The sequence below is a fragment of the Heteronotia binoei genome, chromosome 1 (genome assembly GCF_032191835.1).
Source record: "Heteronotia binoei isolate CCM8104 ecotype False Entrance Well chromosome 1, APGP_CSIRO_Hbin_v1, whole genome shotgun sequence".
Taxonomy (NCBI): Eukaryota; Metazoa; Chordata; class Lepidosauria; order Squamata; family Gekkonidae; genus Heteronotia; species Heteronotia binoei.
The window spans coordinates 102,580,942-102,605,735 of NC_083223.1; the positions used below are offsets into that span (position 1 = coordinate 102,580,942).

The 24,794-nt window shown below is 38.8% G+C and overlaps 1 protein-coding gene across 1 annotated transcript in view; it reads left to right on the forward strand.

Moving 5' to 3' along the window:
* The window catches only part of LOC132569275 (uncharacterized), a 40,712-nt gene extending 29,474 nt beyond the window's left edge, over positions 1 to 11,238 (forward strand). Inside the window, 1 exon segment of the mRNA XM_060235378.1 lies at positions 11,179 to 11,238. Coding sequence (XP_060091361.1) covers positions 11,179 to 11,238 — 60 coding nt within the window.
* Positions 11,239 to 24,794: the final 13,556 nt, after the last annotated feature.

Sequence of the window (24,794 nt, forward strand, 5' to 3'; positions counted from 1 at the left end):
GGGGGGAGGGGTGTAATGTATCAGCAACAACATGCGCCCGCGCGGAGGCAACTGGGCTGTCCCAGAAGCCTCCAGCGCAGGGCGCGGAATCACCCGCCAATCAACAGCTGCGGCGGGTAGTTCAACAGGTCAGGATTGGCATGACCGACCCAGTAGGCTGTACCGGGAATTGTATATAAGCGGGGCCCGGCCCGCGTGCTCTCTCTCTTGCAACGTGCTCCTAATAAACTATGTTGCCCTACTCTCGACTCCGCTTCGAGTACGTTACACCTCAGCTTACAAGTCAAATGTGGATCAGAGAAAAACCACCATCATGATGCATTCAATCTATCAGCTTCAATTTTTTTCTTTGTGTTTGTGTGTGTGTGTAATTTTGCATCCTTGATCAGTATCACTCATTCTCCCAAGGGAATACTCCTTTCTCCTCATAAAAATGCTGACTCATGGCTGAATAGTAGTTGCAGGCCTAATTCAAGAGGTATGGGAAAAGGGAAGAAGAGGAGGAGGAGGAGAAAGTTTTTATACCCCACTTTTCTCTGCACTGAGTCTCAAAGTGGCTTACAATCTTATTCCCTTCCACTCCCCTCAGATAAGAAGATTAGTAAGAACTTCATAACTACATGTAAAACAACACTGCATTGCATTGGAGCCCTTCTCCTTTCATGATGTGGTGATTTAGCTGTATACTTGTGAAAGCAGTATAGTGGAGATGTCAAATGTTGAACTTTGCCAGATCTTATGGATTTAAAAACTGCAAATTCCTGGTACACTTTATCATCAAGTAGTTTTAAAAAAACAAACAAACTACACCCTAAATTGTTTTTTTTAAAGATGTCCACGTTCTTTAGAAATTACATTTTGATATCCAAAAACAAAATGGGAAAGGGTAAGGATTCAATTTCAGACTGTCCAAACATGATGTATTTGCTTTTAGACTGCCAGCTGGTCATGTTAAAAATTACAAAGATTCACAGGGCACTGTGAGTGTGTGGTAGGTAATAAATCGCCAAAGATTATGGAGGTTTATATATTCTAACATACTGTGATGTGACCTTAATCTCCCTAAGTCTGAAGAAAAAGGAATTCTGTCTCTTTATGAAAGATCCATTATCTACTCATAGCTAATGCTGTGGCAATTTAATTCTGATGTTGAACTTTATTTTTGCTGATGGGCATTTGGCATGCAATATAAAAAGATGCAGCAGAGAGAAAAGGCTCTGCTGTGTAGTCTATAATAAAGCAGAGCATATATTTTTGATAGGATGAATAAAAATTTGCATACTGTCTCAAGAGGCATCCATTTTTGGAAAAGAAACTGACACTTGCAGATGCTGCTGCTGAATAAACGAGAGGAGAAAGTGTAATTTACAAAATTACAAGTGCATGAAAGAATGGAGGAAAGTACATTCTCTTTGTTTGGCTTGTTTCCTGAAGGGAATTTAGATACAGATTATTTCTGGTGTTCTGATTCCAGACATAAAAGTTTCTTTTTTAGGAGTACCACACTATCACATTGAATAATAGAAACTCAGTCTTACTAGCATTCTGTGAGCCAGTACAACAGCTTTTAATAGCATGCTGTAAATGGATGGGAACCATTGGAAAACTTGAGTGAAGTGTGCATTACAGGATATGGAAAGGGCAGAAAATGGAATTCTACATATGCACCCCAATCCAGATAGAGAGAGACCATATGTGCATGAAAGCAGGCTGCCACATGCATATCTCTAGCTGGGTAGACAGATTTGGGACTTCATAAATTTTTGCCACATAAATTCTGGTACACAAATCAAGTGGGTTAAAAGAAAATGATTTTCCAGCATGCTTAATGCAATATTCCTTCTGCTCTGTGTATTAATCAGAAGCACAGGATTGCTTCTACTGTACAGCAGATAAGCACATATATGAATGAGCTTCTGAATGCCTACATAAAAAAAAGAAATACCATTCTGAAGGAGAAGAATTGATTTTTATAAAATGTAAATTTCATGGCCAAACTGCATGTGACATTCTATATTGCTAAAAGGGTATTCCAGAAGTGTTCTTGTCCTTGGAAAATCCATGGTAGTTAAATGAAATCTACCAGAAGAATGATGTTGTACAACTCAATGACAAAGAATATTACACATTCAGTTCAGTCAGAACTGCACACAGGCAATTGAATCTAATGAAATATTGACCAGGCAATTTTATTACATATTTATATTACTCTTTTTGGCTTTGTCAGTGCTGTCCATAAGCAAGTTCAGCATCTAGAACGTCTGTTTCATAGCAGTTTGATCAATGAAATACATTTGAGTGAGCAGGTGGTTTGTATGTATATGTGCTTGTATTTTTATAAAATATTAAAATGGAAAGTCAATTTTGCAAACTATTCAGAATATTTGTTATTAGTAGATAAACAAGGAAAGTTTACAGTGTAATCATACCATTCTAAGTCTATTAAAGTCAATGGTCTTATAGAAGAATTCACTGTGTTTAGGATTGCACTGTGAATGTTCCAGCGCTGCTTATATGAGGTCAAATGACATCAGATTACATACAGTATTTTCCCTGTTGTTTGCTTCAATTTTTTAAAAGAACAAACATATTTGTAGACGCTGCAGTCTTCAATGGAAGGCCAGACCTGTGGGGGTGGGGGGGATATATGAGTGGGTGGGTGGGGGGTTGGTTGGTTCATGGGAATTTTTTAGGGGACTGTTTGGTTATTTGTTTATCTCATATGCTTTTGCTTTATTATTGTATCTTTTGTTGTTGATTTGTTTTCATCATTATATTTAGTTATCATTTCCCATTTGTTTGTATGGAAGACTCTCTCTTTTCTCAGGTTTTTCATCCAACTGGACAAAACTCAAGGGGATTGTTTTATTCCCTGAGGGAATCCACACAAACAAATTTCAGACAGACAGGGTGAAGACTCCCCCATTTTTTAAGCAATTAAAGGCGGTGGGAGTATTGATAGAAGAAGAGCCCAAACAGTAACACAGATAGCGCTACAGTCACAGAGCTTGAAGAACAGTAGAACAAGGAAGAGGGAAACTTTAAAGGCTAGGGCATTTGGTGACAAAATAAGGGCAAGGCATCTGGGTAATCAGGCAGCTAATTTACTTGATGTAAGATAATGTGTGGAGAGCAGCATGCTAGAAGAAGAGTACAGACTGCAAGAGACTGATGATTACAAAACTCTACCAGGGTGGATTTCACAACAGAATTTTTGTCTGTCCCTATTAGTCTACTCTTCCAATAAAAAAATCTGTAGGAGATCCAAATCTAACAGCACTGGGTGCATGGGAAGCTTCTCAAATTGGACTGGTTCAAAACTCTTCGGAGTGGAGGGCAGGATATAAATCCAATATCATCATCATCTTCTTCTTCTATTGTACAGTTATCTGTCTTTAACATCTTAGAGGTGTTAACTGTATCCTTGTGGGTCATGAATCAGGGCAATAGTGTGGGTAGAGTGGAGAGTTAAATACCCCCTTTCCACCAGCATGACATGACCCAAATCCATGCTGGTTGTCTCTTCTCCACTAATCTCCAGCTGTTCTTTGCCATCACCCATTAGGTGATTCAATCACACCATTCATACCAGTTCATACTGGAAGTTATTTTGAAAGGTATAGGTATGAATATTTTAAATTTTAAATTCTATCATGTTTTAATTCTGTGACATTCTGAAGGGAAAAACAAAAAAATGACCGTTATTTGAAAAGTTGTTGAAAGTAAAAAGTACTTTTTAAATTTGGATTTAATGGGAGACGATGAACTTCTGTAGAGAATTAATTTTTTATAGATCTTCAGTCATCCATGGCATTGTAAAATCAGTGCAGAAATTCAGAACAACCACCAAGGCTAAAGAGAATTTAGAATTCCCTAGCTTGAACACTTTGTTCTTCAAAAGATGGAGTTCATTTTGACATCCATTCTAATCCTATGCATGTTAATATGTAAGTAAAGTCCAACTGAGTTCAACAAGTCCCTCTTCTGAATAAGTAAGCATAGGATTGAGTACACTGAAGTCAACTGGAGAATCTGCATAGAATTACACTGTTATCAGTTGAGCACTCCCCCCACTACACATTAAGAACATAAGAACATAAGAGAAGCCATGTTGGATCAGGCCAATGGACCATCCAGTCCAACACTTTGTGTCACACAGTGGCAAAAAAAAAAAAAATCACACACACACACACATAGTGTGGCTAATAGCCACTGATGGACCTCTGCTCCATATTTTTATCTAACCCCTTGAAGCTGTCTATGCTTGTAACTGCCACCACCTCCTGTGGCAGTGAATTCCACATATTAATCACCCTTTGGGTGAAGAAGTACTTCCTTTTATCTGTTTTAACCTGACTGCTCAGCAATTTCATCGAATGCTCACGAGTTCTTGTATTGTGAGAAAGGGAGAAAAGTACTTCTTTCTCTACTTTTTCCATCCCATGCATTATCTTGTAAATCTCTATCATATCACCCTGCAGTCGACGTTTCTCCAAGCTAAAGAGCCCCAAGTGTTTTAACCTTTCTTCATAGGGAAAGTGTTCCAAACCTTTAATCATTCTAGTTGCCCTTTTCTGCACTTTTTCCAATGCTATAATATCCTTTTTGAGGTGCGGCGACCAGAATTGTACACGGTATTCCAAATGAGACCACATATCGATTTATACAGGGGCATTATGATACTGGCTGATTTGTTTTCAATTCTCTTCCTAATAATTCCCAGCATGGTGTTGGCCTTTTTTATTGCAATCGCACACAGTCTTGACATTTTCAGTGAGTTATCTACCACGACCCCAAGATCTCTCTCTTGGTCTGTCTCTGCCAGTTCACACCCCATCAACTTGTATTTGTAGCTGGGATTCTTGGCCCCAATGTGCATTACTTTGCACTTGGCCACATTGAACCGCATCTGCCACGTTGACGCCCACTCACCCAGCCTCAACAGATCCCTTTGGAGTTCCTCACAATCTTCTCTGGTTCTCACCACCCTGAACAATTTAGTGTCATCCGCAAACTTGGCCACCTCACTGCTCACTCCCAACTCCAAATCATTTATGAACAAGTTAAAGAGCATGGGACCCAGTACTGAGCCCTGCGGCACCCCACTGCTTACTGTCCTCCACTGCAAAGACTGCCCATTTATACTCACTCTTTGCTTCCTATTAATTAGCCAGTTTTTGATCCACAAGAGGACCTGTCCTTTTACTCCATGACTCTCGAGCTTTCTAAGGAGCCTTTGATGAGGAACTTTATCAAAAGGTTAGGCTGAAAATGTATAACTGGCCCAAGGTCACATAATGAATTTCTACAGCAGAGTGATTATCCGGACTTCTTGAACAGCCCAAGCCCCTGTAATCTGGACTCAAAAACAGCCCATTTGTGGGGACAGGAACTAGAGCCCCTCCTTCCCCCATGCTGCAGTCATGATCAGGATCAGACCCCCACAGGTTTTGTAAACAGAGGGAATTTTATCTCTAAAATGGTGGAGACATCCCTATGAGGGACTCAGGAATGCCGTCATATCAAGTTTGGGTTTTTGTATTACACAGATTAAGCATTTATATGGTGTTTTCCCATAAAGAAATTAGGCTGATTTAAGAAGACTGACTTTTTTACTTTTGTTACTTACAAATTGATAGCTTGTCTTGAAAATAAAAATTTATATATACAAATTGATAGACTGAAGGACAGACAGAAAAGAAATTTAAAAGACAGCTGGCAATAAAAATATTTGGCAAGTAACATGCTTCGACACTCTTAATTCAACAGTTACTAAGATTTTTAATAATTAAGATGATGTCTCACTCATGGCTAATTCGTAAGAGAATTGAGTGGATATGTGTGTGTGTCTGAAGAACATGGAAGAAAAGCTAGATGAGAGAGGAAAAGAAAACGGAATATAATGTGGAAAGGAAGTTTGGGGATCTGAAAGAGATGGTTATGCTGGAGACATGGAAAAATGGTGGTGGTGGGGGGCTGTCATGAGCTAGAGAGCCAAGAGATCTCCAGAAGGCTTCTTGAGAGACAAAGGGAAGCTTCATGGGAGCAACCAGCACCTATATCAGAACAGTGAGGAGGAAAAGCCTGAGAGGGACACTAAGGAAAGGGAGCAGGATAGCAGTGCTGGTGAGGGTTCACCTGCTACAAGAGGTAAATGGCAACCCTAAGTGCATGGCTAATTTCCCATCATTTGAGAGAAAGGTATTTTGTAATAGTTCTTGGAGTCAAATTAAATTATCTGCTAGTTTCATAAGAACATAATGGAATGGATGAGGTTTTCTAGTTGTGGATTGCAGTCACTATGTATTGTGTCTGGGGCAGTGTTCCTTCTAAGCAGAGTTAGTGTGAGCTAGCTCACAGATCTTTAGCCTCTAGCTCACACATTTTTGTTAGCTCATGAAAAATGCCCCTAGGTCACAATAATTTCATTTTAACAATTTATTAATAACACATGGTTACAATATTTAATTAACTCTTTCTTATACTAAACCATATGATATTTCACCCCCCTCCCTCCAATGTTGACTTCCCCAAAGTTATAAATTTCCAGTTAATTCTAAAGGTACCACTAATCTATCAAAATATAATACTTTTAATTTATACTAAAAAATTGTCCAATGTCCTTTTACGCTCCACTCTTTCTCCATATATCCTTTGAATTTCTTCCACTCCTTTTTGAATAAGTCTAAATCATAGTCTCTTAAAGTTTTAGTTAATTTGTCCATCTCACTCCATGATAAAACTTTCACAATCCAGTCCCATTTCTCTGGTATTGTTCCTTGTTTCCAAAGCTGCGCATACAATAACCTAGCAGCTGAGAGCAAGTACCAAATTAAAGTCCTGTCTTCCTTTGGAAATTTTTCTAATTGTAATCCAAGCAAAAAAGTCTCTGCAATTTTCTTAAAGTCATAGCCCAAAATTTTGGAGATTTCTTGTTGTATCATATTCCAAAGTCCTTCGCTTTTTCACAAGTCCACCACATATGGAAGAAAGAGCCTTCATGTTTTTTACATTTCCAACATCTATCCGACATCTTTTTGCTCATCCTAGCTTGCTTTTTCGAAGTCATGTACCACCTATACATCATCTTAAAACAGTTCTCCTTAATACTCTGACAGGTTGAAATCTTCATCGAGTTCTTCCAAAGGTGCTCCCATGTATCCATTTGTATTTCTCTATTCACATTAATTGCCCATTTTACCATTTGAGATTTTACTACTTCTTCTTCTGTAAACCATTTCAATAGTAATTTATATACTTTCGATATTAATTTTTCATTATCTCCAAGCAGGATCCTTTCCAATTCTGTTTGCTCGCGTCTAATTCCATCCATTTTAATATCATTTTCCATCAAGCTTTTAATTTGTTGCATCTGAAACCAATCATATTTATTATTTAACTCTTCCGCAGATTTTAATTCAATTATGTCTCCTTGAATCTTAAGCAGTTGATTGTATGACATTGCTCTTTCTTCATCAGACTCAGCTGTTATTTTTATTACTTCCACTGGCACTATCCAAAGCGGCTTTCTCTTGTTGCCATATTTCTTATATTTTATCCAAGTGTTTAACAAACTATTTCTTCTTTCCATAACACATATATGCGTGCCAGCCGAATTTATTCCCATGAGCTTCTAACCATAAAGGTTTTTTATCTAACAGCATTATCCAATCTTTGATCCATGTCAAACAGACTGCATCATGATACAATCTTAAGTCCGGGAGCTGAAAACCACCTCTCTCTTTGGCATCTATTAAAATCTTCATCTTGATCTTTGGTTTCTTTCCAGCCCATACAAAATCAGAAATTTTCCTTTGCCATTTGTTAAATTGTTTGGTATCTTTCACAATCGGGATAGTTTGGAACAAATACATTATTCTTGGCAAAATATTCATCTTTATTGCAGCTATCCTGCCCAATAAGGACAAGTTAAGTCTATTCCATGTCCTCAAATCTTTGTCCATCTTACACCATAATTTTTCATAATTATTTTTAAACAAATCAATATTTTTCATAGTTATTTCCACTCCAAGATATTTAACTTTAGTCGCAACTTCACAACCCGTCACCGTTTGCAATTCTTTAAGTCTATTTGGTTGCATATTTTTACATAAAAATTTCGATTTCTCTTTATTTATGTATAGTCCTGCTAATTCTCCATATTCTTTTATCTTAGTTAACAGCAATGGTGACACTTGGATCGGATTCTCTATTATAAACACAATACCATCTGCAAAGGCTTTATATTTATAAGAGAATCCTCTAATTTTTAATCCTTCTATTTCGTTGTCATTCTGTATTTGTTGTAGTAGAATTTCAAGAGTCATTATAAACAACAATGGTGATAACGGACATCCTTGTCTTGTACCTTTGCTTACCTTCAATTCTTTTGTGAGATCTGCATTTATACACAATTTTGCATATTGTTCCGTGTATATTGCTTTCGTCATCTTTATAAAATGTTCCCCTAAATTTATTTTTTCCATTACTACAAACATAAAGTCCCAATTTAAATTATCAAAGGCTTTTTCTGCGTCCACAAAAAATAAAGCCGCTTCCTTTTCTGGATGTTTCTCATAATATTCCACAACATTTATAACAGCTCTTACATTGTCTCTTATCTGTCTTTTAGGAAGAAATACGGCTTGGTCTTTTTTTATAAAATTAATCAAATATTGCTTCAATCGTTCTGCCAAAATTCTTGTATAGATCTTATAGTCATTATTTAGCAAAGAAATTGGTCTGTAGTTCTTTAGATTTGTGACATCTTTATCTTCTCTGGGAATCAAAGAAATTACAGCTTCCTTCCAAGTATTTGGAATTTTTCCATTTTCTCTTATCATGTTTAACAATTTCATCAGTTTGGGTGTTATCTCGTCCTTGAGGATTTTATAAAATTTAGATGTAAATCCATCTGGCCCAGGGGCCTTACCTTCTTTCATTGCTTTTATTGCTGCTTCGATTTCAATTTTCTCTATTGGATCATTTAAAGTCTTTTTCATATACTCAGTCAAAGGTGCCACTTGAAAATTCCGTAAATACTCTTCCATTTTTCCTTTCTTTATTTTCACATCCTTAAATAAATTTGCATAATATTTAAAAAATTCTCTTTTAATTCTGTCTTGATCTACTATTGGTTTTCCATCAGCCATAATTTTATTAATGGTTTTATTTTCTTTCTTTTTCTTCAGTTGCCAAGCCAAATACTTTCCAGGTTTATTCGCACTTTCAAACGATTTCTGTTTCAGACTTTTTTCCCATTCTTAGGAAGCATAAATTATTGTGACCTAAGAATGGAACTTAGATCACAATAATTTATGCAGTAGCTTACAACTTTAATGCCAGTAGCTCACAAAGTAGAATTTTTGCTCACAAGACTCTGCGGTTTAGAGGGAACATTGGTCTGGTGTATAAAATGCCTTCAGAGAGAGATCACATAAAAAGCAGGAATGCAGGATTTCTGCATTTTCTTTGTAGTTGCTTTGCTTTAAGAATTTAACTGTGGCCCTGTGACTAATGCAAGAGAATAATAATATACTGTAACATACTGAATATAATCCAAAATTATACTGGCTCCACCAGTATAATTTGGAATTATATTCAGAACGGTGGAGCCAAAAAGTTTGCCTTGTCAGCTTTTGCATAGTTAAAAATTCAGCATTTGTCAAAATTTAGTTGCTGACCAGGTTGACTTCCAAAATGCTCAGGACATTTTATGCTATGCAGTGTTCAACGTATTGATTTGTTTCTTTATGTTCTTTTCATGCTTGCATTAATCTTTGGGAAGATTTATTTTTAAGATAGTTGTAGGATATTATGCTATCGTAATCATTCTCACCCTAGACTTCCCTGTTCAGGTGTGACTGACTACAGCAGCTCAATATTCAAGGACAGTTGTCCTGTTTACATGTTACAGTGAACATACATACATCCTACCTGTATGTGCATATATCCATAACAAAAAGCTGACACATGTTTTCTTTACTAAAGAAATCAGGGGCAAGAACCTGGATAAATGTGATGCTTAAATCACATGTTCAGCTGTGCATGCATTAAATGTAGCATGAGAATTCCTCAACACATGTATAAAGAAAAACCAAGTGTACACTCTACACAGATAAAACATGCATTCAGCGTAACTTGTGAATAGGGCTAGTCTGTCTTTGTAGACAGTGCTAGACCAAGTTTCTGACTCAGTGTGGGGCAGGTTCCCCCCCCCCCACACACACTTAGATTTAAGTTGATGCTGATGACAATTATAGTACTACAACAAATAGTACTTACCCTTGTTTGTACAAATTTAAATAAACATAACTCTCGTGGAGTGCAAAACTGGACAACATCTTAAAAGGTCCCAAAGCAACAAATATACAGTATTTAATGCAATGCACTGGTGAGATTTATTTAACCAATAAATATTGATGCACAGCCAATTGAAAATGTGCCTTCTAGTATCATCACTAGGGGGATGTACTTTGTAAGAAGAAGGTGCATAGAGAAATATGAAGGGTATTCTTGAAGAGTATATTGTTTTATTTTTGTGCCACTGCAATGGATTAAATTGAATTCTACCATAAGTGATGTTGTGACTGCTAACAAAGGAATTTGCCCACACATTCCAGAATGAAGGCATAAGATATAAATGTATGGGACAAATTCACTTTTCTTTTCAAAAAAGATCTCTGGCAGAAATAGTAATTCTATTTAACTTCTAACACTCCCACTTATGCAGATCAAATCCAAAGCAGCCCACTCAAAGCTGCTTAAATAAGGGCAACCCCACTCTGGCTCCATACTCAGTGCAGCTGTGCCTTGATTCTCATTGCCTTCTCAGAATTATGCTGCGAGCTGTTGAGCCCCCAACAAGAACCCCCTCTGCCATATAGCAGCTAGGAGAAAGTTGAATGCTGTCCAATACCAATGGAGTATCTTCCCCACACTGTACAGCTGATAAGTGGCTGGCTTGAGTAAGCAGCCTTCATCAGTAGATGCCTCAGGGTGCTGACCATGTCTTCCTGCCTTTATTTTATTATTAACTCACACATTCCTTCTACAGAAAGCAACCAGTTTAGTTCAGCCACTCACTCCCCACCTGACAGATATATTGTCATCCAGGTCATGCTGCAGAAACAGAATTACATCCTTCTGAGGAAAGATTCCCCCATCCTCTTTTTGCAGGTGGAAAAGGCAGAAGTTGTCCAGGCAGGCAATAACAGCCCCCTCAACTGCAGCCACTAATTACTGAAAGTCCAGATGTACATGTGGGAGCCCATGTGACCCATGGGGAAATCTCATCTTTCCCCTTACTTACTTGTTAGGGTGACATGGCTCCCTGGCATCAATGCAGCTGCTGCTGAGCCCAGAAGCCACCAGACCCAAAATGGCTCCTAAGCTCCATTGCAATACTGCTAGACCCCATGGCTCCAAAGCTCCACTGCAGCTGCCACCAAGCTGCCAGAGCAGATTCAGGCCTCCATAGCCATTACTGCTAGGCCTCGGGCAGGTCCCAGGTTTTGCTGCAGTCACCTACAGGTCTACAGTGGCTCCAGGCTTCCATAGTCACTGCAGCTGGGCCCAGAGTAGCTCCCTAACTCCTGTGACAATGACACAGGATGCATGTAGGCTTGCTAGTCCCAAAGTCCTGGTGAGGGATCACTCAGTTTTGCAGGCTTCTCCCCATTGCCAGTCAGCTGGTCAGCAGGGGGGAAGCCCTGCCCAAACAGCCACAATGTGCCTTTCTACATTGGAAGGCTTAGAAGAAGCTTGGAAACTTGGAAGGTGTGTGTGCCTTTAAATCACAGTAGGAGCAAGGCTGATGGGGATGGGATGAGCCGGCAGAGCCATGTGGTTGTTCCCAGTAAATCTGTGAAGCTGTGAGAAAGGACAGCCCAATCCTTCCATTTGTTTTGCATTCCTTTCAGAAGTTATTTGCATAATAAAGAGTAAACTAGAATCTTTTGTTTCCTGTGTTAGTTTGAATGTTGGTGGAAATACAGCAGATAGTTACATTCAGCAACTCTTGTGAGTAAGTTGCTCCAGTGAGATCACAAAAATGTGTGCTTGCAAACTGCATTTATTTTGACTGCTTTGTGAGTGCGTGTGGATGTGTTTGCTTTCATGTAGCAGAAGTGCAGCCAGCTTCTGGGGAATGAAGAAATGAAGACTGTATTCAGGAGAACTGCACTATTGTATTTTAAATTATTTATTTTAGGGAATGAGAAAGTTTCCTGGCTCTACCCCCAAAGTATCCAGATATTTTCTGAGTTGGACCTGGCAGCCCTATGCAGGACACAGGGTATATTCTCTGTGCTAGTACAGATACCACCATTTTATTTGAGACATATCCTCCCAATGAATTTTTAATTTGTGTCTGCTTTTTTTCTGTCAACCTGCGGGTACCCTGAGTTCATAGAACTATCTGCTTTCTTTTCTCTGTGACCCTGATCCTTGGATTTAGACATCCACAGATAGGGCCACGCTTCATTAGTAGAATGTATGATTTATTTTTTTCCAAGTCAGCTAGTTTGAAGGCCATCTGGGACCAGAACTGGGGCAGGAAACACACCTGTCAGCCCCAAACATGCTTGATGTGCCAGTAATTAAAACCTTGATTGGTGCACATAGACTCTTGAACCTGTAAAAACCAGGTATTTTATAAGTGTAGAATCTCCACTACTTAGAAAATAGATCTTTTGACATCCCCCAAAGTCCTGAAACTGACAAGCTGCCCCAACTCAATTCATATGTACCAAATTCCCTCAGTACTAAGCCAGTTTTCCTAACTACAGCTTTAATGACTGCACATCACTGAAACTGCCCAGTGTCCAAGATAATTTTATGAGTCAACCCTGTAACTAAAGACAAATGTTGAGAAGTGCTACTCTTTCACTGATTTGATCCCTGGCCTAGAGCAAACCCTGTAGCTATATATGCAGCACCAACTTGGAATGAGTGTGCTCCCCAGTACAAAACTGGTCTTACTGTGTAGCTTACCATCAACAAAAGTTTTGTAAGTAAGCAGGAAAGCTCAATCTACACAACTTAAATGTAAAATTCAGTCTTCCCATAAAGCCAAAACTAGGCCACACAGATTCAGAAAGAGTGAGCTCTACCATTACTCAGTGAAAAAAATTGTCATACACATTATCACTGCCAAGCTAAAGACAAATATAAGCTTTTAAAGTTTGGCTACCATAGTTTTGATCTCTGGCCTGACCCCAAGTCCAGCATCAGTATATGCTCCACCAAGTTTGAAATGATTGCATTCCAATTCCTCTAGCACAAAACCAGCCTTAGCACACACCACATGCTCAAATGGAACTTTTGTAAGTATCATATCTCCATGTGTCCACTGCTTAATTATCCAGGTTGAAAAAAGCCCTGTACCCAGTAAAGCCCACCTGATTCTTTTAGTAGGAAATGCAAGGGAATGAGCTCGGGACCTTCTGCATGCAAAACTAATGTTCTACTCCTAAGCTTTACCACTTGAAACCATGGGCCAATGAGCTCCCCCAAGATGCCCTCAAAGCACTCCATAAGGCTCAGTCCTGCCTCCCAACCCAACCTAGCCCTCAACTCAGTTAAGGCTTTGTGGTATCCCTCCCCCCTTTAAATTAGCATGTGTGTTCACAACCCCCTATAAAGAGAGGAAAATGGTGGAGAAGAGAGGTGGATAACTGCAAAACCACCAGCTTGTTTCATGGTCAAACAGTTTTCAACCCAGGCTTTAAGAAACAGAGTGGAAGGGAGATTAGAAACTGCCCTTGGTATGAAGAGACCTTAAAGAGATACCTGGGCTACTGTAATTGACCCATCCTTATCTCCTCATAGAACTGGAGTCTTAGGTGGTAGCACCATCTGAGAATGTTTTATCTATATATTATTTAAATTGTTTCACTATTCATGAATGTTTTTACCAAAGTGTTGTTCACTGCCCTGAGCCTTGTGTGTTCAGAGGAGGGCAGTTTATAGATTGAAATTATAAATAAATATAAATAAAATATTGGCTGCCCTACTCAGTATTTGCAGCTACAGAAATGAAAGTGCTCCCAATGAAGCTTACAGGCCGATTAGTCTCCTATCTACCATTGGCAAATTATATTCTAAACATCTGTTGAGTAAACTTGAACAATGGATGACACGAGAAAAAATTCTTGGTCCGGAACAACTGGGATTTTGTAAAGGCAAAACTACTCTTGATCATTGTAATATCTTGTCTCATCTAATTTCCAAATACACTATTAGGAAAAAGATGAAATTGTATGTAGCCTTTTTAGACTTAAAGGGAGCATTTGATTCAATTGACAGGGACCTGCTTTGGGCTAAACTTGAACAAACAAGTATTGATAAAAGACTTCTCATGCTTATTAAAAAATTATATACTTCTAACTTTTGTCAGGTCAAATGCTCTTCATCAGGCAATCTTACATCAAAAATCCCGTTAAACAAAGGGGTTAAACAAGGCTGTGTGTTGGCCCCTTTTTCTGTTTAACCTCTTTCTTAATGACCTTGCTCCCTTTTTTGTCAAATATCGATCATCATAGTCCTAAACGCGGTGCCAGACACGTTCCCTTACTTTTATATGCAGATGATACAGTTTTACTATCTTGTTCCAGAATTGGAATAAAACGCTTGCCTGCCCGTTGTATCACTTTCCTTAACCACAATAAGCTCTTTTTGAACTATGACAAATCAAAAATTGTTGTATTTTCCAAATCTTGGAAACCAATTAAATGGTCAATAGGTGGCAAAGAGATGGAACAAGTAAAATAATATAAATATTTAGAAATTCATTTCCAATATAACTCACTTTGGATTAATCACTGTAACTGTATAATTAAGTCAGTCAATGTTAACGTTGCAGCTATTCAGCACTTCTTTTATAGTAGAGGCAATCAGTTTGTCCCAGCTGCGCTAAAAATTTTTACAGCTAAAGTGATACCACAACTCTTATATGGGGTCCCAGTTTGGATCACAGCCTTGGACAACAACATTGAAGGTGTCCAATCAAAATTTCTATGGAAAATCATGGGATTCCCAAAGTGTGTACCATATGCAGTTCTATGTTTAGAAACATGGATGAATCTTGTGGAAACACAAGCATGGCTAATGTTATTTAAATATTGGTTATGGCTACATCTCTACTCTGATTCAGAGAGCCTTCTATATCAACTGCTCTCAGAATCCAATATGTCAAATTGGTTAGTATTTATTGAGAGGAAAATTAAGTCTATGGGCATTGATATAGATTCACTTTTTATGCTATCCCTAAAAGATGCATTCTTGAAACTTAAGCTTAGAATCTTGGATATCGAAATGCAAACATTATATAGCCTGGCCAACAAAACTTGCTCCCCGCTGAATTTTGAACTTCCTCTTTCTATAGGGAAATTAGCGTCATATTTCTCTTCTCTGCAAGCACTACAACAACGGCGTGCTTTCTCGTTAAGGAGAAGCAATGCATTATCATCTGCTATTTTATTTGGCAGATTTAACAGGATTGATTACTCTGCTAGACATTGTCTTTGTAATCCCAAATGTATCGAAACTATCTCCCATGTATTATTGAATTGTCTCCTTTATGATGACATTCGTCATACATATTTGAAAGATATTTTAGCAGATATGGTGAGCTGTGCTGATTCAGGCAAAGTCTGACACCTGCTCTGAGTTAACTTTAACGGTTGCCGAATTTCTTCAACAGGCCATGGAAATCCGACAGAGACTGGCTCTGGAATGACCATATCTTATTTGTTTTGTTTATTTAATTTTGTTAAACTAGAAATTATATATATTTTACTCATTTTATGTACATAAGCTCCCCTGCATACTCTATTATCCAGGATTTTATATTACTTATATTCTTATTTGTACTGCTAAATCTGTTTTATGCCAATAAAGGCTTGTTGTTGTTGTTGTTGTTGATAAGCCTTTAGAAAAAGGAGCCATAAGAAATGTCTCCATGCTTACAGCAGCTTTACAAGATTCCACAATGCTAAGCATTGCAAAAGTCTGACTGAAGAAGTGGAGTTACTCCTATAAGAGCTCTCAAGCCAACCCCAGTTGGATTAAAATGCCACCTAATGGACCAGTTATCCAGAGTGTCTCATTTCCTTCCTTCCTTCCTTCCTTCCTTCCTTCCTTCCTTCCTTCCTTCCTTCCTTCCTTCCTTCCTTCCTTCCTTCCTTCCTTCCTTCCTTCCTTCCTTCCTTCCTTCCTTCCTTCCTTCCTTCCAATTGGGGGCAGGCAAAAAATGCTTCCACTCCCATTTAGGGGCAGGAAATGAACTTCAGTGAACCTCAGCTATGATGAAAAACATAACTGTAACATTTTTGCAGTGAATCTGAAAACTATCAGAGCACTGAAGAAGGACCCTGAACGTCACACAGCAACTTTAAAATCTCATGATCTTCCTTATTCTTTGAAGGATAACAAATAAAATCAGTCTAATGAGATAGGTTATTTTAAGCAAAGAAAGGCCCTTACAGTCTACATGTATTTGCTTTCTGTTCTGTATTCATATGTCAATACATATACTGCCACTCTAGGGCCTTGTTTTGCTATGTTAGTCAAAGCTTCTTATTTATGCTGCTCACCTCACCTGAGTCAGGGCTATTTATTTCCCTGGAGGTTATAGCTGCTGCTATAAGCTTATTGTTGCTTCTGCCACAGATGATATATTCCTAATAAAAGGCTAACAAATATTTCAGTGGTGTACCTTGGTGCACCATTTAAATGGCAGCATTTCTGGGTGTCAGGTCACCAGAAACTACAAGCAAATAAATGTCTGCTTAGCATCTGTGAAGACTCAGAGATTCTCCAGTCTCTCCACTTCTAAATTTAATATTTTCAGACAATGGTAATATCAAAGTATTTTAATAAATGAATGAAGTTACAAAAGAGGCCTCCTCCCAGGGCTTTTTTTGTAGACAAAGCCCAGCAGGGATTCATTTGCATATTAGGCTATACTCCCTGACATCACCATGGTTTCACACAGGCTTTTTTGGTAGAAAAAGCCCAACAGGAACTCATTTGCATATTAGACCACACCCCTGACACCAAGCCAGCTGGAACTGCGTCCCTGCATGTTCCTGCTCAAAATAAGCCCTGCCTCCTCCTATATGAGGTATTAGGGATGTGCACAAACAATTTATTAGGTTCAGATTCAGCTCATTGTGTTTGTTAAAATGTTTGTTTGGATATTTCAGTATTGTTACATCATGTGTATTTGGATAACAATACCACTGAAGAATGTTCAGAAGCTGTGGCTAGTGCAGAATGCTGAGGCTAGAACACTGATAGTGGCCAGCAACTGGGAGAACATGACCCCAACACTGCAGCAATTACACTGGCTGCTGTTCCATTCCTAAATCCAATTCAAGATGTTGACTTTGTCCTTGAAAACCCCACAGAGATTGAGACCAGGGTGTCTGAAGAACTGTCTTCTCCCATATTTTCCTGTCTGGGAATTAAGATTCCAGGGAGAGTCTGTTCTGATTGTCCCACCAATCAAATAATCTTATCTGAGAGGGTCCTTTTGGTGCCGGTCTCATGATAATGGAGCAATCTCCCCAGGGAGATCCACAGCCCCCTCAATGTCAATCTTCAGAAGGCAGCTGAAGACAGCTTTATCTAGATTTTGAATCCACTCAATAGCAGCTGGGGAGACTTCAAAGAACTCTGTTACATCTCCCTAGAAAGTATGATGATCACATTCCTGTGACAGATGGAAAATAGTTTGGAGGGCTGCATCACAACAGAGGCAATTAAAATTCTCTCTTACAGACCAATTTTGGAGGGGTGGGGGAAATGCTTGATAGAGTCCAATATTCATTTCAGGGAGCAGAGAAGATTTTGCTTTCCCATACTTACATAGTCTGTTTTTTTAAAAGCTTTTTGTGTTTTACACGTGACTGGATGCACTTGTGCATACCAGAGTCCCTTCAGAGCTGTTTGTTTCAGTTACAATTTAAGGAGGCATCTGAGACATACCTCAGCTCCTGAATCACCAGTTCTCTGCACTGTGGTCCTTCATTATCACTGATCCCTGCAGTATTGTTCTGTGTGTGTATTGCTTACTCTTTGCCAAATTGTTAAACCTCGGTTTCTCCTTAATAATAATAATAATAATAATAATAATAATAATAATAATAATAATAATAATAATAAACTTTTATTTATACCCCGCCCTCCCCGCCGAGGCAGGCTCAGGGCGGCTAACAGGACATGGTGAAAACCATGATACAAATAGACAATAAATAATACAGTTAATAATTTAAAAATAAAACAATAAAACAGTAAGATATTAAAATACAGTCAAATAGCGTATAAGATGGCTCGGTATTACTGATCTTATCAAGAGTTCTGTCTTAAAAAGCTAGCTGGAAGAGGGTAGTTTTGCAGGCCCTACGGAACTGGTTAAGATCCCGTAGGGCCCGCACCTCTTCCGGCAATTGGTTCCACCATTGGGGGGCCTTTGTAGAGAACGCCTGTTCTCTGGTAGCTTTTAATTTAGTTTCTTTCTTTTGGCCCAGGGATTTCAAGAAGATTTTGTGCAAGATAGGTGAGCTATCCATGGTCAGGAGACTCTGCCCCTGTCTCTATCACCTAGAAAAGCTCATCCCTTTTGTGCCTGGCAGTTAGACAGCTCCAGTCAGCAGCATAACTCAAGCTTTTATGTATTTTATTGTATAATTTTAATTGTATTTAAATCGACCTTTGTTAGCTTTTATTGTTGTAAGCCGCCCTGAGCCCACCTCGGTGGGGTAGGGCGGGATATAAATCGAATAAAGTAAAGTAAAGTAAAGCAAAGACACCCTTCTTTAAAAGTCCCCTGGCTCCTGAATTGGTGCAGTATTTGGGTATAATGCTTGCTACTTGCAGGAACACTGATCAGAATTACCCTACTTAATGTAAGCATAACTGAAATATTCTAGTTGGAAGATGTCCCTCTCTCTCTTTTGCCCTTCAGCTTTCGCCTCTAAGCCAGTATGACTCACTGTATCCCCTGGTTTTCTTGCAGGCCAGTGTGGTTCTCCTGAAGGCAAAATTGGTGTGATATTCAGTTTCCAAAATGAGGAGCTTGGGGTTTGTGGTGGAAAGTGCCATCAAGTTACAGCGGACTTATGGCAACCCCACAGAGATCTCAAGGCAAGATGTTCAGCAGCGCTTTTTTAATAGAAAAAAGCCCAGCAGGAACTCATTTGCATATTAGACCCCACACCCCTAACATCACCATTGTTTCACACTGGACTTTTTTGTAGAAAAAGCCCAGTATGAACTCATTAGCATATTAGGCCACACCCCCTGACACCAAGCCACCCGGAACTGTGTTCCTGTGCGTTCCTGCTCAAAAATAGCCCTGCTGTTCAGAGGTGGCTTGCCATTGACTACCTCCCTGGACTTTCTTGGCAGTCTCACATCCAAGTAATAATCAGGGCTGATGCTGCCTAGCTTTTCAGATCTGATTAGTTCAAGCTAGCCTTGGCCATATAGATACTTAAGCACCTTAAAATAAATATTAATTTCTAGACTAAAACATACTATTAAACTGTGGTAAAATCCCTGAATTAAAGCCTGGAAGAAATGGGAATGTTTTGATCTAGCACCTAAAACAGAGTAATATAGGCACCAGGCAAGCCTCAATGGGAAGGGCAAGTTGCCACTATTGAAAAAGCCTTGTCTTTTGGTTGCCACCTGTGTCACCTCTGAAAGCAGTGGCACAGGGAACAAGGATTGTGAGACAGATCTTAACTGTTGGGCTAAACATATGGCAGAAGGCATTTATTCAAGTACCTGGCCCCAAGCTGATACCGGTGTAGTGGATAGACTGCTGAACTAGGATCCAAGACAACCAGCTTTGAATCACCACTCTGCCATGGAAGCTTGCCAGATGACCTCACTCTCTCAACCTAGCCTAACTCACAAGGTTCTTGTGAAGATAAAAACAGAAGAAGGGAAGAATTGAGTCTATTGATAACATTGTAATTCAGAAATTATTCAAGATGAATGAATTTGTTAAGTCTTCAAGGTTCCACAAACCTTATTTTGTTTATAAACAAGGAGAGTAATTGCAACAGCTACTAAAATGTATTCTGCCATGGAGCTATAATCCTTTGCCTTGAATTCTCCTCTTATATCTTTAAACTAGAGGAAACAGGGGGGGAAATATATATACTCTACAATACAGGAGTTCTTTAAAAAATCTAAACTAGCCAGCCTCAGAGAAAAGGAAACCTTAGCACTACTAAAAGCCTCTCCCCAAGAAATGCCACAGAGGTATGAAGCAGCAGCACATGTCTGAAGTGTTGCATTGCATAAATTCCTGTTTGGTGTTTGGGAAAGAATGCATAAAATGTGGCAATGATTTGCTGAAAATATGCGAACTAGAAGAAGAAAATGCCATGGCAAAGACGTTATTACATTGGCAGAAAGATAAAAATCTGCATAATTTTCCAATGCTACACTGAATTTTACAGCTTAGAAAGATAAGTGGTTCCTTGAAATATGATCAGCCTCATTATAAAATACAACTGAATGCAATGCAAATATGCAGCATACAAAATTGCAGAGGAGCCTGTGCAACAATCCAGAGTGTACAATATTTTTTTAAGATTTCATAAGTAAAAACAAATGTACTAGTTCCCACACTGGAGAGGGTGGTGAGGGGAATTATATATTTATGACTGTAGAATTGGAAAGAAACAGAAGCAATACAAACTATTTAAATCTATTAAATGTTATTGCTTGTGCAAGCTATAAAGACTCCTATCCAATCATTGTTTGTAATAGGTAAATACAATTATGAGTCTTGCCGCATGCTTCAATTTCTTGTTTTAACAGGAAGCAGTATTTAAATGGCTTTGCTATTATTAAAAAATCCACTTTTTATGGTTAAAAAATAAGCAAATAAGCACACCATGCAGTACCCCTTTTCTGTCTGCAAAAGCATCCTGGGTGGAAAGCAAGAAATAACTAAGCATCTGTTGCTACTGTGCATGCACCAGGGAGCTCATTCCCTTTCACATGCACCATTTTGACAGTCACTGCTGGTTACATGAGTCATCTAATCAGACCCATGGGTCTAGTCAACTAAATAAGATTCAAGGATGCTCTGACCCATTTGCTCCAGTTTTCTCCACAGTACTTAAACAGCATTACACCCAGGCCTCATTTTGAGTTGGAGCTCACAGGAGTGGAGCTTCGGAACCTCTAAATTTTATCATGGTCTGACTCTCTTACCCCCCTCCCAATACGTGTTTCTGGGCTCCAGTTTTCAAACTCCAAGAATTTTGCTGAACTCTAAGATTTGACACACTTTCAAATATTTCCCCCCACAAAAAATGGGAAAATAACCAAAACATATAAAGCAGACAGATGGAAATCTTCGTCATGCCACTGTGGCCACATAGGAGAAAATAATTTAAAAAGTATGCTGGGAGTACAGTTTTATTATGATAATTATAATTCAAGAAGCATTTTAAGGTAGATTTTGAGCTGATATAATTTAATACACCTTCCAGTGATGTCAGGGGTGTGTGGCATATGCAAATGAGTCATGCAAATGAGTTGTGTTAATGAGCTCTGGCACCTCTTTTTCTGTTAAATAACCTGTTTACACTCTTTCAAAAAGGGACATGTAAAATCATCAGAAAGCTATTAGTGTACTTCTCAAGGGGTGAAGCATTCACAATATTAGCTATCATTTTGGTACCATTAGTTATGCTGGGATGTGAAAGGAATATTTTAGAATATAAACTCTTCCAATTGCTGTTATTCATTAAGGAATATGAGAGAATGGATATTTTGCCCCTTCAAATCCAAAAAGCAGAACCATTGGACAACTTAAGCTTCTTTCTTTCTTTCTTTCTTTCTTTCTTTCTTTCTTTCTTTCTTTCTTTTTTTCTTTCTTTCTTTCATCAGCTTACCAATTAAGAGAGACTTTCACTGGTTGGAATGTAATGAGTCCAGCTGGAATTTTGCCAGAGCCCTGGGGTTAATACACAGATTCTTAAGGGGGGGGGGAGGAGTCAAAAAATCTTAATTATCACAAGTGGTCAGGATTGGGATTTAATTTGAGTGATGACACCACCAACAATGAATGCCACCTCCTAACCATACAGCAGGACTGCTTGGGCACTCTCAGTATTATATATGCTGATAATAATTCCCCCAAACCATATGCTAACTCCAGATAGAGCGTTGTAACATGTCCACCCAAATGTTCTGCTTTGAAAAAAAATATTGACTCAATGCAAGCAATCAGAAGGACAAAACAATCTGTTCCAAATGATTCACAACATCCTTCCATGAAGCATTTATTTTGCTCTGCTCTCAGTTGTGGGGAAAAAAAATAAAAATTCACAGATCTATATTGGTTTCAGTTCATTGATGTTTGTACTTTTTTTTAACTGGCAAAGTTAATGTAAAAGATTAGAGCACTAAAAGATTACCTCACTATTTTAAAAAAATTGTGGGATGAAATAGTACTAAAGGAGCATTATTACTCAGAGAGCCTTTTATTTTTTTTTAAATGATAGTGCTATAATGTTTAAAGACTATAGCATTGCATGAAACTGAGCAATGCCTGCTGAAATTGCTAGCAAAATTGCTACTAAAGTATGAGCAATTCAGCTGAACCCCAAATACATGCTTGTTCTCAGGCTTCAATGTTAAATGAGTATGTATTGAAAATAGAAAGCTATAGAGTGATTTGAGAAGCTACAAAGAGAAAATTGGGTTACATAGTTGAGATTAAATTATAGATGGCCATGCTGGTCCATGAAAAAATTCCAAAACCAACCCACCAAACAAACAAAAAACTTAATAACTTTGTATTAGGTCCAATCAAAACACGGCAAGATAATAATTACAAACTTTCAAGTTTCTGAGAACTGTTTATCAGATTGCAAGTTATGTACAAAAAAGATTTTCTGGGCATGATGAAAGTGCTCAAGCCTGGAAGAATTTGTAGTGGTCTTAAAATGGAGATCCAAGGAGTTGCAGATCAATAAGATTTCATGGTGGCAGGTGCAAACTGTGTTTGTTCTCAGCACAAATGACTCAATTGGCTGCTTAAGGTATCTTTGTGAACAGGCAAACTTTGCTTTTGGTCACTGCTTCTGCCTCCTTTCTCCTTCTGTTGTACAGTGTAGTTATCCTCCTACACAGTTACTGGGAAGACCATCTTTCAGGAGTCCTTCATCATCTCCCCCTTCCTTTTTTGTATTATATGATGTCTAAAATTACAACCAAGAACTTTACAAATAGCTGTAGTTCCCAAGTGCTGTGTATATCCCTCTCATTTGAAGCCCAAGATTATACTGATACTGTTCTCTTCCTTGCTCCTCATACCTGTTGGAAAAATATATGGAGATATAAAGAGAATCTGGCATAAAATGAATGCCGTTAACTACATATGCAGACTTTCTTCTCCCTTAACTTTCCTCCAAGAACCCTCAATGTTCAAAGTAAATTAAATACATTTAATATTTGTTACATGGGTTTGCAAACTCTAGGTTGGGAAATTCTTGGAGATTTTGGGGTAGAGCCTGGGAAAAGTGGGCTTTGGAGAGAGGATGGACCTCTGGGTATAATACCATAGTATCCAGCCTTCAAAACAGCCATTTTTTGAAGAAGAACTGATCTCTGTGGTCCAGAGAGCAACTGAAAATCCAAGAGATCTCAAGGGTCTGTTTGGACTTATCAGTTCTAGTCTCCAGCCCTTTCTGTAGTCCTTGAACTCATCCATGGTTACATTCACATGAAGTTTTTTTTCTCTGTCTCTGCTTCCAAACTGCAGTTCTCCAAATGTCCACTTTTCATGTTTTCCCCACCTTTGGTACATTGTTTCTCAAACCTGGTTTGATACAATCTTTAAAAAAAAATCAGTCTAGCCATGATGGGAAGGTGTTTGTTTTAGAAGGTCCTGCTTACACTGGAGCCTTTTTCCTTGCCTGAGTGTCCTGCAGCTACTATTTCTCTTCCATGCCAACAGAGAGCTTTTAAAGGCTTTAAAAAAAAATTGGTAATTGCTATTGGAACAATAATGAAAGCTGACTAGGGTTGGGGTCAGACGTGCAGAAAATCCCGACATGGGCATGGATGCATGCCGGATTTTATGCGGGTGTCCAAACATTAGCATCTGGGAATGGTGAGTGACTCATTCAGGTCCCGCATTGCCTTGACTTGGACCCGGGCTTTAAATCCAGACCAAGAGCACTCCTGATGACTCAAGAGCAGACTTTGCATGTTTGAACTCTCCTCTGTTACTGGGTCGTTGTAACCACAGAAGCGGTTCCCGCCCAAACCTCAACCAGAAGTAATATCAATGCGTGAGCAGACGTGAGATTGAAAACTCTGTCAACTGCCTGGTAAACCAACCACCTGAGTGGAGAATTATTGTGTGCAATTTGATGGGCTATTTCTGCACATGTTGCGATCATGCAGGGAAAGTAGTTCCGTGGTAGAGAAAAGTAGAGTCGTGGGGCACGTACTAAAACAAATAACAAGATTGCCCATAGGAAACAATGGGAGAGGTTGGATTGCTCACTGAATATAATGGGAGACATGATTGACAATTGACTTGCATGGGCTCCATTGAAACACATTGAAGCACAAAAATGGCTGCAATAAAAAACTGAAATGGATTTTCCAGGAAAGTCAATACAACCTACAAGTGCACAGGAATGGGATCGCTGGGGGAAGGGCAGATTTCCAGCCCTTGAGACTGGCACAGGTGTTCTGGGTTGTTCTGGACAATCCAATCCCAGAGCCTGGCAATCTAACGTTTTCCT